The 15,865-nt window shown below is 39.5% G+C and overlaps 1 protein-coding gene across 1 annotated transcript in view; it reads right to left on the bottom strand.

Annotated features, from left to right (window-relative positions):
- ENPP1 (ectonucleotide pyrophosphatase/phosphodiesterase 1) overlaps positions 1-15,865 on the bottom strand; it is a 486,681-nt gene that overhangs the window by 199,908 nt on the left and 270,908 nt on the right. Inside the window, exon 14 of the mRNA XM_069235163.1 lies at positions 1,575-1,606. Coding sequence (XP_069091264.1) covers positions 1,575-1,606 — 32 coding nt within the window. The remainder of the gene's footprint in view (positions 1-1,574; positions 1,607-15,865) is intronic.

Genomic DNA, 15,865 nt, shown 5'->3' with positions numbered 1-15,865 from the left:
AGATGTAGATTTTGAATCTTGTTATGAAAGACAGTAGGTCTTAAGATAAGCAGAGGTCAGATGGTAGACTGTTCCATCTTGTTGATCTCTGTACGGGAAGCCCTTTGTCCCGGCTTGTGATCAATTTACACAACATTGGGCTGGCAGCATAACACAGGTCTCTTAATGGCTGGTAGATCTGTGGCCTGTTTTCAAATAATCAGGCCCAGAACAAAACTAATATATTTTCCTTTCATGTCTCAATCTTCCACTATAGGTTCCGCTTGTAATCCTGGATTTACACCGTATTCAGATTGTTTCTTATCGCATTATCATAAACAGATTTTGACAGACTCTGACAGATTTGTTCTCATTTTTTTTCTCATTAAGCGGGTTTTTGGTGATCTTTTATTCTGTTAAGTATATTGTTGTCACTGATTGAAAAATATATAAAGAGGTTTTAAAAGTATATTAAAAAATGATTTTTTATGAATGTTTGATTATAATGTGACTGTATGGAAAGATAAATTAATATATAATTTCTAAGAATATATCTGTAAGACAACACAATTTTTTAAAACTAACAGTAGTATCTGCCTTATATGGTTTGATAATTCAAAAAGTATGATAATGTGAATAAAAACAATCTGATTAAGGTGTAAATCCAGGGTTACAAGCGGAACCTATAGTGGAAGATTGAGACACGAAAAGGAAATATATGTGTTATTTTGTTATGCCATCAGTGACGTCTTTGATAAAATCAGTGTTGATATCATGCATGAAACTCTGGTTAGTGTTGCTAAGACTAGGGGTTAGCAGGTAAAAGTAGGTAATAACTTTAAAATTTGCTTGATAATATATTTTCTCATGGAATTTCAGTATTTCTTATTTTATGAACAGGGAAGTTATATTTATGGCATAGAAACCTCACTTCTTAACTTATTTTATTTTTACTTATGTCATAGTTTGGCAAAGATTACCCTCTGCCCTACCTCGACTGTGGTTGGCACAGGGTATGGATTGAAACTGTTCTCTACGCTCATGTGGCCCAGTTTGTTGACCCTGATAGGTCTGTGGTTTGCACTGGGTGCAAACAAGTAAAAGGCCCTAGCCAATGCTCCTGCCTTATACGAAGATTACACATGGTGTGGCCTATAGTTGCTCCCTGTCTGCACTACCTACACATATAGCCATACCCACACAAACAAACACCTGTAATGGTATGGTATGGCCAGATGTCGTACACGTCATCAAGCAAATGTTTGAGAATTCAACATGCACATAAGCATTTCAAACATTTTACATGTCTCTTCATATTTCCTTCAGTTTATGATCTTGTGAATATGGCATTACATTTTTACCAATTTTGCATCTGAAAAAAATGATTTAGACAACTAGAATTGGATCAATATATGTTTTATTTTTTTAGTTTTCAACTCCTTAGTTGCAATGTGGTTCAAATAAGAGACACCTCCTAAAATAAACAATATCATGAATATTAACAATTTATTTGCGAGACACCACTTTCTTGTGGAATAATCTCTCTAATCTCAACAAATGATTTTAGCTGAACTGAGAAACGTGGTTGTACTTACCGTAAGGTTTCGGGCAACGCCTTCATAATCAACTAGAAGATCAGAGAACAGGAATTATGTTTTAGAGGCAAACTATATATAGAATGTCTTCATACACACACACAATTACATATTATGTAAAGTTAAATAGTTTATGGTCACAATCTACATCGCTGGCTTTAAGTAAGGAAATGAAAAGCTGAGGTAGGGTGATCAAAATGTGATTGCTGTACACCAAGAAGCAACTGCTCAGTGTGGATTCGAAGTGCAGTTATTCAGCTTAACCACTGTTATCCTAGCAGTGCAGGTTCTGCTTTTCCATTCCGAACTATAAACTGAAACTACACCAATGATATGGAGACAAGTTCTTTCAAGTTTTCAACTTTTGAACTTTTGTATTTTCCTGTAGATAGAACTGAAGTCCTCTTTTTATTTAGGATCAGGGTGGACCATATCCTCATACTTTAGCAAGCTGAATGCATTGGAACACAAAAATATCTGGTGAAACAAAAGAGGGGAGTGTATTGTGCCAAAGATCCATAACAAACAAGGTCACAGTTACAAGGGCACCACAGCTTCCTGTGAAGTGCTCACAGTGTACAATGAAGAATATATCATCTAGTTCTTTGTTCTGAACCACCATATGTTTGGCCAAAAGGCACCCACACTGCCTCCCGTGCACTTGGTTAATGCAGTAAATGTACCCTTCAGCTCCACAAAGGAACAGTCATACAGAAGAAGGCTTACTGGAAAGAACAGTCACTGCAGCATAGTGGGGAGCTTCAAAACGTGCTGCACATTTCTATAGAGATATGGCAAATGGTGCCACAGAAGCGGAGCCTTAAAGTAACTGCATTGGTTCACTAATATGGAGTATCTCTTTGCTCATTAGAACACTGACCTAAATATGAAATACCCTTTCGAAGGATCACAAAGGGGACAGCAGCAACATACCGATATCAGATAAGCTATCCACAAAATAGGGTTGGGAGATTCAGCATGCCACTTAAATACTCTGCTTCCTTTTATATTTTCATTATGCCATTTTCAAGTAGATTCTCAGCAGTATGCTAGGAATGGGAATCTACATTAAAAACAGAAGACACAAAATCAACTCTTACAATCTCAGCCAAAGGAAGCATAACTAGAAGTTTCATAAAGACTCATAACAGTGCTATAGCTCAGATTGCAAGGTCAGACAGATTACTCCAAGCAGTAAGCAGGAGATAGAGCACAAAGCACTACTGAAATTGTGTGGCCAACGCAAAACACTGGGTGTCCATAACACAAAGATTTTGCTATGAAATACTCTTGTAGTAATCCGGTCATCATCCTGAATCATAGGAGAAAGCCATAAGTACAGCCTACACATAGCAAAGTTTTAAGGAATCTGGACCAAGGTGCACTGAAGACAAATACATTTGAGACACAAAAGCAGAGCCTATGTGATACACTCTCCTCTACTAAAAACGGATGGGCGTAAAAAGCTTTATCAATATAGATAATGAAAGCATATATCATAAAATAGCAGTCACAGGAACAGGCACCGAGGATACACTACCAATCTATCACCAGAATCCAGCACAAATAATTACTCAAATATCAGCTTCAAAGATATTTTGGAAATGCGAGAATTTTGTACTAAATATGCACTAGTCAGTTGCTGCCATGTTGACATCATCTCCCCTCTCTACACGCTTGGGTCATCAATAGATAGCTGAGGGAGATCTGTGGGACAGAGGGGATACATTGTCAATCGTTATATGATGAATAGCTCATTAAAATATCAATTTCTTCCTAAGCTGACTACTGGACTGCATTACCCATAGTGCACTATACGTGCCCAGGACTTGTAGGCATTTCATTTTCTGACTGGGGCATGCTTTTGTTGATCTGTGGTTGTGTGCTTGATGCCCTGAGATGTGTGAAAAGGTAATCTGTGCCACTTTCTTTTGGAGGTTCCTGGTGCTGAACTGTCCAGGTCCCCAATTCCCACAACAGCCTCCAGCTCCAGTGTGGTCTTTACCATGCTTTCTATTGCTGTGGGTGGTGGTACTGTGGATGGTCCACCACTTGGTTCCATGTGACTCCTTCATCCACTCAGCAACCTTTACTTTTGTCCTTAGCCTGAGGTCATACCACCTCTTGCACACTTCGTCAATTGAGTGGTGGTTGACTCCAATGGCATTTATTTTTGACTGTCTTTCAAAACATTTTTTTTTTTTCCTGGGAGTCAGGTACAGTCATTGCTGCCCTCCCAAACAATACATCATGATGCACACAGCACTCCTCAGTGAGGACTTCCAATTCTTTTTCTGAAAACTTTAGCTTCTGCTTCCTCCCTGCTGGGTCTGTGTCCTTAGTTTGGCTGGCTATGGCTGCAGTTGCTCCTCTCTGCTTGGTGAGCCTCCCCTGTGTGTGCTAGCTAGACTCCTCCCATACTCATGGGAGGCACTTCCTGGTTCAGGATTCATTACCCAGCACCAAGAAGAGTATTTCCCTGTTTTTGTATCCCGTTCACTATTTGCGACTTGCAGTTGCAAACTGCGTCAGGGTTGCATTTTGCGATTCGGTAACCAGCCTATTCGCAATTTAGATAATCGCAATTGGCGATTATGCAAATTGCGATGCAATTGTGTACCGAATCACAAAATAGGTGGCTACTTCCTACATACATCCCAAATTGCGATTCGGTAATTGCGATTCGCATGGATTCACAATTACAAACAAATTTTGGATTCCGTACATGTGGCCCTTAGTTTCAAGAAGGGGAAAAAGCACCTGGAAATATGTACTCTGTCGCGTTATGGGCTTTCAGGGGTGCTGTCTCTTGGGAGGCCTGGTGGACTGGCACACTCTGTATGCTGCTGCAGACAAAAAAAAGAGTAGGTGCTTCATTAAGGGGCAGCTGCCCTGTAACCAGAGGAAGAGGTTCCACTTCCGAGACCCTTCTGTACGTCTGGAGGACAAATTAACAGGAGGAGCCAAGCATGCACTGCAGGTCTGGCCCGGGGGTTCAAGCAGTGCAGCAGCGAAGACCTGAACGGAGGTGTTGATCGGTCCAGTGTGTTACCACAACCAGTGTGGCCACACTGGAGAGAAAAGATTGGGCCTGGTGCTGCTGCATTTTCATCCGGAGTCTGACAGAATCGAGGAGACATACCCAGATGGAGGTAGCTGGACGGTAGGAGCTGGGGTGCTAAGAACCAACAGAAATCGTATAAGGAGCAAGCTCCCCTCCTGACAAGTGAAGTATGATATATCTGGTCTGCTGCCTGTAGAGTAGTTGAGCATCCAAAGGGGCAGTGTACCAGAGAGGCAATGTATGCCACAAATAATAGCAAGTTGACTCCTGAATCCCCACCTGCTGCTTTAAAACTAATGCTTTGTATCACGGCCCCCCCTGAACTTTTTACCCTCCCGCAACTGCTAACATTGGACAATACAGTGACCACCTACTGTAGCAGGAACTGCCAACCTACATGCCATCACTAGACAATGAATAAGATTAAATAAACGGACCACACCTCCCTTGAACCAATTGAGTCCAAACATAGATGTCATCCTTAATGCCATCAGGAAAACAGGAAATTTTAATTTGAAAATGTTACAATTTGTATTTTTCCAGACAGTACTCTAATAATGCAAAAGCGGAGTCGAAGTTTTAGGCCAGCTAAAATAGCACTTGGAGATTATGGGGTCAAATACATAATGATGTTTTCAGCAATGTTGACAGTAATATCAAAATACAAGATTTGGAACTTTAAAGCGTCAGAGGATAAGTTGGAGAGGCTGAAGGAATTGTGGGTTGTCCCGGGGCCAGCTATGCAGGAACCTGGATGATGGGCCGGGGCTCCGGGCCAGCTGTGCATTGATCCAGAGCCATGGAGGGAGAGAGGAAGAGTCAACAAGACACCACCTTTACCTCACCCTACACTGACCCAAGAAGCGGGACTGGGGAGGAGACAAAGTTAAAGACGTTGACAGCAATCATCACCCCACTCATAGAACATGAAAGCTGTTTTTTTTCTTCTTTTGAGGTCATGGGCCTTGCCTACCACCCACAAATGGAAAGGTCAGAGGAAAATGGATGGCTGTGGATACGACAGAGGACAATATAAGGAGAACAATACAATCAGGTTAAAATGATATTTCATTAACTAAATGTTCTTGTCAAACTATCCAAAGCACTAATGTGGGTGAAAAGAGTCAACCTAAAAAAAAAATGTGTTCTGAGGCTAACGGATACTAAATGCCCATGTTATTTCGGACGCCATAATATGGGACGGATACATATCCTGCTCCATCTTCATAGCTATTAGCAAACATTATTGGTACCACACACCATTGAGGCTCCCCTCACTTCAGAACATACGGGTTCATGTCAGACCTCTCTCAGTTTGTCAGAAAAGAGCTACATTGAGAACCTTTAGAAGCTCAGTACCTCTTTTGTATTGTTACACTAATGATCTCATAAATTAAAATTAAACTACCAACTGGTTGACAGCTGAGTGGGGGAACTCATATTTAGCCGAAGGTGTACTTCAAGAAATACTGGTACCCAAGACTGGGAAGGTACTGTTGTCTTTCTTACAGACACCCTTACACCAATAGCTGACATTTAGATTAGGCGGCATGTCTAGTCAGCTAGTCTATCCCAACCCTAATTGATAAAGATTATTGCCGGAAATATGCACAGTGATCTAATGTTTACCAACTGCTTGGTAGACCACACAATTTCTTCGTTTAGGCCCTCTTTCACTGTATTGAGTGTGAATATTCAAAAGGTTTCAAGTTCTCTTCTCACTTCTAACATTAGCTTACCCTGCCTTTGTCTAACTTTCTCCAAAATGAGCCATCTCAGACCATTCTGTGTGTGCTGAGGATCCAGACAGTGGGATAACAAAAGTGCCTGCAGTTTCTTCGCTCTTATGGCTGATGTATGCTCTCCATATCTAATTCTGAATTCTCTCTCAGTTTCTCCAATATAACCTAAATTGAATGGGCATATATTCAAATATACAACACTGCAACTTCTACAGTTAGTCATATCCTTGAGAAGGCCAGTCCTCACGATATATTCCCAATGTTCAGTTGTTATGGCGGTGTTACAGCCATGGCAAGTGCAGCAACAATGATTTCCCTTTATTGGTTCGGTGCCTGCAATAGTCCCTTGCTGGTATCTCATATTCTGCTTTAATCTTGTGCGCACCAATTGGTCTTTAACATAAGTATTATGCCTAAATGCAAAGGTTGTTTTTTTCAAATTTGGTGTACTACTCATTAGTGTTACGTGTCCTCCAATTTCATTCAAAGATACGTTTCACTTTATAGTTTATGTAGGAATGATTGGCAATACATACTAGCCTATTATCATTTGTTTTTGTCTTCTCATTAAAAAGAACATCACAATTGCAAATCTCTGCTCTTTTAAAAGCATGTCTAATGAGGCATCTAGGTTACCACCTACAAAGGAGCCTCTGCTATAGGTTCTTCAGCATGTCTTGTAATTTCATTCATGTGGAGCAATTCCGCCTGATCCTTAGGAAATCTCTAAAAGGGATTGAATCCTTCTGTCAGTTGGGATGAAAACTTGCATGTTGGAGTACAGTATTTCTTGCTGTAGGTTTGTCTGTAAAGATTTACCTGGAGGCAACAACCCGGTCCCACAAACCAGATGTCTGAAAATTTGACTCTCTCCCTGCTTTAGTTAGCCGTCAATTTTAATTTATTGTTACTGGAGTTGGGCCACAAGATGAATTCTTGGAGATCATGTTCTTCACCTGACAATACAAAAAATATATAATCTATGAAACGCGCCCAATGCTCCACATTTTCATAAAACAGTGCTGGTTCTTTGTATATATGTTTTTGCTCGTATTCACCCATATAAATATTTGTTATACTGGGGGTATAAAGTGCCCCTATGCTGGTCCCCTTGTTTTGTTGGTAGGTGTTCCCATTAAACTCCAACAAATTATGAAAAAGCACAATTTCCAAACATTCCAAAATGAAACCATTAGGGTGATCATCAGGTGTTTTTTCCAAAAGAGCTGCCATTGCGTATAGCGCTCCTTTCTGGGGGATATTGGTACAGAGCACCTCAGTGACTAATGTTACTAAGATCTTTACTTGGGGGTTGGAGGGCACATTTTCTATTTTGGAGATCATGTATCCCATGTCCCTAATGTACTAGGCATACGTTTTGGTTAAAGGACAAAACTCTCTACATATTTAATTAATGGTTCAGTGACGAAATTGACGGAGGAGATTATTGGTCTAAGTGGGGAGTCCTCTATGTTTTTATGAGTCTTAAGGACCTCTATAGTGCAGAGGTAACCAGATTACCCTTATACAGGAAGTAAACTCCTTCTTGCAGATATCGCGATTTTCTAAAGCTGTTAATGTTATTTGGGAGATGTGGCTTTTTTTAAGGTTTCAAGTACTCCTTAGTTTGTTCGCTTGTAGTGCTCTGGAACCTCTAGCATTTTCTGCACTTTATCAATATATTTGCTAGTATTGATTACAACTATTCCTCATCTCTTGTTACTTGGCTTTATTGTGAGCTTTTGATTTTCTTGTAATTTTTTTAGGGCACTCATTTCCCTTTTACTTGAGTTTGGCGGTACAGGGGGAATAAAATGTATGATGTTGTTAAGGTCTCTCAGTACCGCTTTTTCAATTGCTGAAACTTCCAGACCCAGCATCTCTAAAGTGGGGGTGAACATGGACTCAAGTTAACAACCTGAGCAATTGGTTTATTTATTCACCATTGGGTTATGCATGAAAAAGTGTTTTAATCTTACCTTCCTAAAGAAGGAAAAGACACCTTGATGCAGTTTAAATGTGTCACTTTTGGTACTGGGACAAAGGAGAGTCCTCTAGACAATAATGTACATTCTTCACTACCAGTCTTCTCTGACAAGTTGAAAATGGGAATGATCTCATTATTCCCATCCTTGCACTGCTCTTTATCCTACAATATTGTTGATTCTTCAGCTTTAAATAGTGATGTTAAGGGTCTTTGTGGTAAAACCTCCCTTTCTACTGGCTCTAGAACCGATTACATCATCTCCCTGACCCTTGGCTAAACAAATGAGTGGGGGAACAGTGATGATAATTTTCTGTTTGCATGCCCTATATCGGTGGTTGAGTGGATGCTGGTGTGTCAGATGTTCCTATCTGTCTACTTCCGAGTTAGTTGAGTATGTTTTTGAGAAGGTAACGATCATCCTCCTTTTCTTTGCGGGTAATCGCCACTGTCCAATGTCTTGATTCCATTCTTGATTGTAATTAGATATCAGGTAGGGATAGACCTTCTTTTGTATATGCCACCGTATATCTTCTTTCAATTTGTCAGTCTTTATTTTTAATCAATTATTCTTTCAAAGTCTTGCAGTCCTCCATTAATCTCTCCCAATCTGTTCTTCGCCTCTTCCAGTGCAACTTGATTGAGTGATTTCTCTTCCAACTCCAAGATCTCCTGGTTGAGAATTACCACCACTTCTCTAGCTGTTTCCACAATAAGGATCATCCAGTCTCTTGCACATCTATTTGGAATCTGGGACCACTTTTATAGAAATGTATGTATCTTTACAAACAGTGCAGGGACAATCCTCACTCCCAGGCCTGAAGAATATGATACAAAACACCAAAAGAAATTATCTGATGACCAGAAAACAAACGATGTTCAGTTTTGATACGCATTAAGGCAATTTAAATCATCAACAATACCTCAGAGTCCAAAGGGTTCAGCAAGCAGCGGGAATATGTGACAGAACAACTAGGTCCTAAACAACTATAGCCTAAACCACTACTGCTAAACAACTAAAACGTCTCTACAACTAAGTACTGAACAACTACCGTCTAAACAACAATTGTGCCTGAATAACAATTGCCTGAACAACTAATATATATATATATATATTCTAAATAACTAACAAACCATAAAAACCAAAAAGAAAACCTTACCTTAAAATTAGTTGTTCAGGCAATTGTTATTCAGGCACAATTGTTGTTTAGACAGTAGTTGTTCAGTACTTAGTTGTAGAGACTTTTTAGTTGTTTAGCAGTAGTGGTTCAGGCAAGTATTGGTTAAGACCTAGTTGTTCAGGATGTTTCCCAGCAGCGGTGAAGGGCAAAAGGGTTCTGCAAGAGAAAGTGCAGATTCAGCATCTTCTGATCCATGTCCAGCTGGGGAACAGTATATTAAAGTTCATAGGGCAAGTTGATTCATCAGTCCATGAGTCCACATGATGTTGAAGGTGTAACATCCAATAGAAACCGATCCTGTGACTCAAACTTGAAACACTGGTGTGGTTTTTCAGGTTTGTCATGAGAACGGTGTTCATCTGTACTCTTCCATGGAAGGTTGCTACATTTATATAATTTGTTAGTCCACAATCCTAAATGAACATTTCTCAAGGATTACTTGAAAGGCTAACTATGTATAGAACAATAGACATCTTTTACCAAGCTAGCGTTCTCATGATATCTGGAAGAAAGGTGCACGTTAGCAAGATGACTAGACATTTTCTGCACAGTCACACATACAGGGCTTGATAGGCCTCACTTAGGCTAATGCAAGTAAATTAAAACAGCACATTAATGCATTAAAAATAACGTCCAATATGCAAACTATAAATTCAGCATTAATAAACTTTCATTAGCATCCATATTTCAGTAACTTAATATAAAAAAAGTAACTCTGCTAATACATTTCAGATCATATGGCGCAGAACTATTTTTTTTTTTGCATGCATATTTAAAACACATTTAATCAGAAATCGAATATCGTTTTAATGCAGACTATTAGCTTATGCCATAAATATAACATAATAAGCGATTAATTCTTCAAACATGAAATTTAATCTCCATCCCACATGGGTTTTGATATCCAATCTAGAGTGAATGCACACCAATATGGATTCTTAGTGCATCACTTTACAATAAAACTGTTAGCACTTTGATTTACATAATTCATAAACTGTCACGTATAGATGATCACTGTGACGTATGGGACAGTACTAAGATTTCTACTACATCACAGGCGACACAGTAAACATGGGAGAAAGCCATCAAGCATCTCAAAAGGGCGAGAGGGACTGTAATGATGAAAACACTACTATCGGACAGTGATGTACTGAAAACGGTAGGTGGCCTTGCAGGATTAAAAAATGAGATATAATCAGAATTAGTAAGGTGGGAGATATATGGGGGTAGGGTATTGGAGGAGACAGTCCCATTGATGCAGCTACAGAACATGTACAGACTTGCCAACACGGAGTTATTCAGGCACTTACACCTCAGAAGCGCACTTGTCATGCACATCTCGTAGAGGACACAATTGGAAGAATCATCTCCCCCTGGAAAGCCAGATACTGTTTGAACCCTTACAGTGGAAAAAGATATCCCTCATATATGAAATAATACTAAACAAAGAACCAGACCTGTTGCTGATGTTGAGACAGCAATGGGAGAAAGATGTGGGACACTTACAAATAGGTGAATAGGAAGATGCGGCAAGCTTCCAAAGGGCTTACCTGAGCAGGGTCCTTCTCTTAAGGATAAAGTGCTTCAATGAATAAATGGTTTAGGGGATGTGGGAAGATAGGTATACGATATTGGATTTCCTCATGTTATGTCTTTTCTTACAGGGAAGTGTGAGAGAGATTCAGGTATGATGTAATTGTCGCAGTGACGCCTACTCCAAAGCTCTATATACTAGATGTCTGCAGAAAATAGCCACCAACAAATATTAAAAGATCAACCATCAGGGACTAATGGTGGCTAGACAAAATATTGTGAAGTTTTAAGCTGCATCAAATCCTCCAGATGTACAGCAAATGGAAAACAATGTGGACTGGAGCATGCTGGCGGAGAAGAATGTTTACTAGGTGAGAAGTTTTCCAAATTTTGGAAAAATATGTGGACACCTTGGAAACTATACAAAGGTTTAACCATTGTAAAAACAAAAGGAAAACTACAACGGGGACAAATATTGTTTGGACAATGGCAACCAAAGATGGGAAGGGATGAGAAAGTTAAAAATGTGAAACACAGAGGTATGACAATGTCTAATAATGTTTTCTGCAATTTGTTCAATTAAAAAAAAAACGGAACCATTATGCTAGGGATGAGTGCATCAAGCCACAGAAAAATCACTGGTATGCTATGGCTTGGATATATAATGTGTAGGCATTATGACCAGGCTCGGCTATAAACTGAATAGGAGGCCCATATTATTGCATGATGCCTGGTTGGGAATCATGTCAAGAATGATTGTAGTGGTCTATAGTATGTCAATGATGAACTCACTAACGTCAAGGATACCAACTATGTGCAAAGGATAGCCTCCATTATGCCAGGTGTGAGATTCAGCCTGCAAATATAGCCACAATATGCCAAGAAAGACCATACTTAAGGTACTCCAAGCAGTGCACCTGATTCAGACTATTTGAGGTTAAAGGGAATTCACACTATGACAAGAGTGAACTCCAGTATGCCTGATCTAGCAAATCCTTCAATTATATTTTTGTTTGCCCTACGTGTGAATGGTATGACCAGAAACAGGTCCTGTGCTCACTGTACTGTAGATCTCATGTATCTTATTGATGCGGATAGGTTGGAGATGTCAGTCTTGAGCTGAATGTGCTCCTATTTAGCAGGGACCTGGTGTGGCAGTTATGGCTGAATTGTTACTAAAGAATCAAGAATAATACTTACTTGTAGATGGCTAGCACAGATGGTAAAAAACGATGGACTGGAATGCAGACCTAAGTGATTGTCAGTGACTTAAGATTAATTCAAGCATTTCTTTTACCTGTTTGTTGTTTATTACAGTAGCTGCTCTAAAAGGCAGGGGTATTCTCAGACATGGGTCCTGCGCTCATCTCATCAGTACGATACCAGTAAGTGCTCTAAGTGTGCATAGTCAGGACTCTGCTCACCTCATCAGTGAGGTACTCAAGTAGTACCTCACTGTTGAGGTCCAACTAAGCTAAAAATGGTCTGATGTTGCTTGTGTTCCTGTCTGGGGGAGGGTACTGGCCTGACAGTTCAGGCTAGACTGTTCCCTTTAACATAAAGCAAAACTGATTTACTTATTGCTCTTCTGGCCATAATGGGACAATAGCTGAAAATGAATGGACTGGAATGTGGCTCCAGCAACCATCAGTGGCTGAGATTGAAGGATGAAATGCTTGAATTACTTTGTTTGGTGGAAATCTAGCTCTATGCCAGCTGTGTGTACCATTTTGTCAAGGAGGTCTAAAACAGTCACTTATGAGCATCACTATGCCAGGGGTGGGTTTTTATCACACTAAAAAAGATCCTTGAATCATGAATGGGTACCAGTTGTACGTATGGCTCGAGACAACAGAGTCAGATGGAGGTGGCTAGATGGGATAAACCACACAGGTAAGAGAGACACCATACCCGGCACTTTCACACTCTTGCAAGCAGCATACACATACACACACAGCTCTCCAACGTCAACTGAGGTTTTTTTTTTTTCTTTTTTTTTACCGTGGCCTGTCTTTTCGAGTCTAGCTTTAGCCTGCTATGGTCCCATCTCAATGTCTTCTGCTTCATTCGGTCTGCTGGACCCTAGCAATCACTATGGTTAGTGGGGGCAGTTTGCCAGGCAAAAGAGCTTTGAATATTTTAAGCACACTCAATACCTGAGAATGAAGCTTTTGGCAGACAACAGGATTAAAACAAGTCTCTAATCTACCTCCCTTCTATTAAAAGGCTCTGAAGCATTAATGGTGATGGATATGGGCCATTCCTAATTTGCTTTTAAATTAAGATACCGAAATAGGATAAGGTTAGAAAAATGAAATTATCTTGATATGTATAGTCGTTGATCCTTTTGATATTTGCATTTTTGCAGAAAACTGTATTATTTTAATCTTTCCAGTACAGATCCATAAACCATTACATTCCATATAGCTATCAAAAGATTTAATTAAGTTTGAAGACCCCCACCATAGGGTTCATAAAAATGGTTTGTAACATTAAAACAAAACTGATGATACGTTGAGTTGTTCTTCCTAAATGCATCTTCGGCTGGCAGTAATAATTTATCGGAAATGGTCAAAGCTAATGAACAACTGAAAATAAGGCTTGCAAAAACTCTAATAGAAGCACTTAATAACAAAATTATTCAATATCATTTAGTGACATTTTTCAGTCCCCTATTGGGGGAACCACCATTAGGCCTGTTAGGCAGAGAAAGCTTTAGGATATTCAGCCAAGATAGTGATAATACATACATCAACATGATTCAATGATTTCAATCAACAGCATTACACACCCTTAAGCAGAATCACTTATGATCCAATTCAGCAGCTTATCGAGTCACTATGCTTCCATTGTCGTGTGGTTCCTGTTATGATAATAAGACCGCATGTTTTCGGGTGGCAGCACTGCCATGAGAGGGTAACTGAGTAGGTCCTACACTGCATGGAAGCCATCAGCCTGATTCCTGGCTAGCCCGCAGTACCTCACCCAACTCCAGAAAGGAAAGGTGATTTGTGGCAAACTAAACATGACACTCTCACTCCTAAGGGAAGTTGTGGTGAACAGATCAAACCTCTTTCACTCAGTTACAAAAGACTCATACATGCCAAAGCAAAATAAGAGATGCAAGATGGATTTCAATGCATTTATTGAAGGAATTGCATGGGCAGCAATAATAAGGCAGATGAATCATAAAACAGTGATCATCATTATAATTAGGGTAAACAGGATAAACAACCCTACCATTTTTATATGATCCTAAAAACCTAAATGATTCCTACCTACACCCAATATCTAAAATCAGACAGCATAGTGGTATTAACCCTTCTGCCTAGCCCGGTTTAAGAGAAGGACTCTGACCCCGTACCTGAAAACGCTGGCAAGGGTCTGCCTGTTGTCTAGATGGCAATCCTCTTAGTTGGCTTAAGTGTCAGTGCCTGGATCAGCTAAGCTGTCAATGGAATGGGGTTCGTTGCAGGATATCCATGACTGGAATGTGCTCTGCCTCCCATAGGCATATGGGGTGTTCATTTAATAAATACTGCAGTAAGAAAAGGCCTGATCTGATAATATGTCTAAGAAATAGGGACTGTCTACTGAAGTGGTAATACAAAGTAGAATATCCTGTACCGAACACGACAGCCTTGAACAGGGCACAAAGTGAAATGTGTGCAAAGGGCTGATAAAATGTGTAGCACACATAAAAGGCACAGGCTACGGGCCGAATGCTAAAATGAGGGTGTCCAATCTCTTCAAATATGTAATCTCCTTATTAAAAACCACTTTGAATCAATGAAACCACCTCCAATAATCCTGTTATAACTAGCTTTATTTTTTAAAGATTCAATTGACAGTTTTGCGTGATTCCCTTTTATTTTATTACAAAAATAATATAATTTCTCAGATGTGAAGTTATTTTACAAACTCTAAATTAGCAGATACCATTTCCTTACTATTTGCTTATGGCATTATAATTGTTGATGCAGAAAAACAATTATAATTTTTTGATCCTTCCATTAACTGAACATCTAAGAATTCATTTTTTCAGCATTTACCCTGGAACTGATGCTACTACATCGGAGAGCCATCCTCTTCAGTCAAATTAGAATGATTATACCAATTTCTATAAGAGATGACATAAGGTTTGTCCTGACTTCATTTTTTTTCCTCAACACCAAACAGGACTATTTTAAGTATCACTTCCTGATGAACACAGGCACTTTCTGAGTCATCAGTTCCAAAATGAATAAAGTCATATACATGCTCAAACAATGGAAGACAACAGTGACTATGCAATCTTTAAATAGATACTTATTGACAGCTTTTCGAACTACCGACTTTTAGATGTCTATGGTTTCTCCCTACATAAACAGGGTAGTATGCTGAACAGTTATGACACTGCAATATTTTAATTTTTACAATGACAGTGACATACTCCATTCTTGAGATAAACAGGAAGCAATCCCCCAAACCACCCTTATTCTTATTGGTGGCTACAAAGTTATATGAAATCCAGCAGTATAGCTTCAAAACCTTGGTAAGTCTTGTCTCACAGAACAACAGCACACAGTAGGGACTCGAGTGACTAAAGCCTTTGTTCTCCTCTGATGAAAACCATACCCAAGAACATACCCTAAACCATATTGATGAATCCACACATTCACTTTATCTGACATATAGGTTATTCTGATTTCAGCTTTGAGAACCTAAGGAATCAATTCCTCCTATGGTCCTACTCTGTGAGCTTGTTTAACAAAGTGGGTAGAGATAGGCTTTTTGTACAATGGTTT

The sequence above is a fragment of the Pleurodeles waltl genome, chromosome 5 (assembly GCF_031143425.1).
Source record: "Pleurodeles waltl isolate 20211129_DDA chromosome 5, aPleWal1.hap1.20221129, whole genome shotgun sequence".
Lineage (NCBI taxonomy): Eukaryota > Metazoa > Chordata > Amphibia > Caudata > Salamandridae > Pleurodeles > Pleurodeles waltl.
The sequence above is the reverse complement of the archived record's forward strand: the minus strand, read 5'-3'. Positions and strand labels throughout refer to the sequence as shown.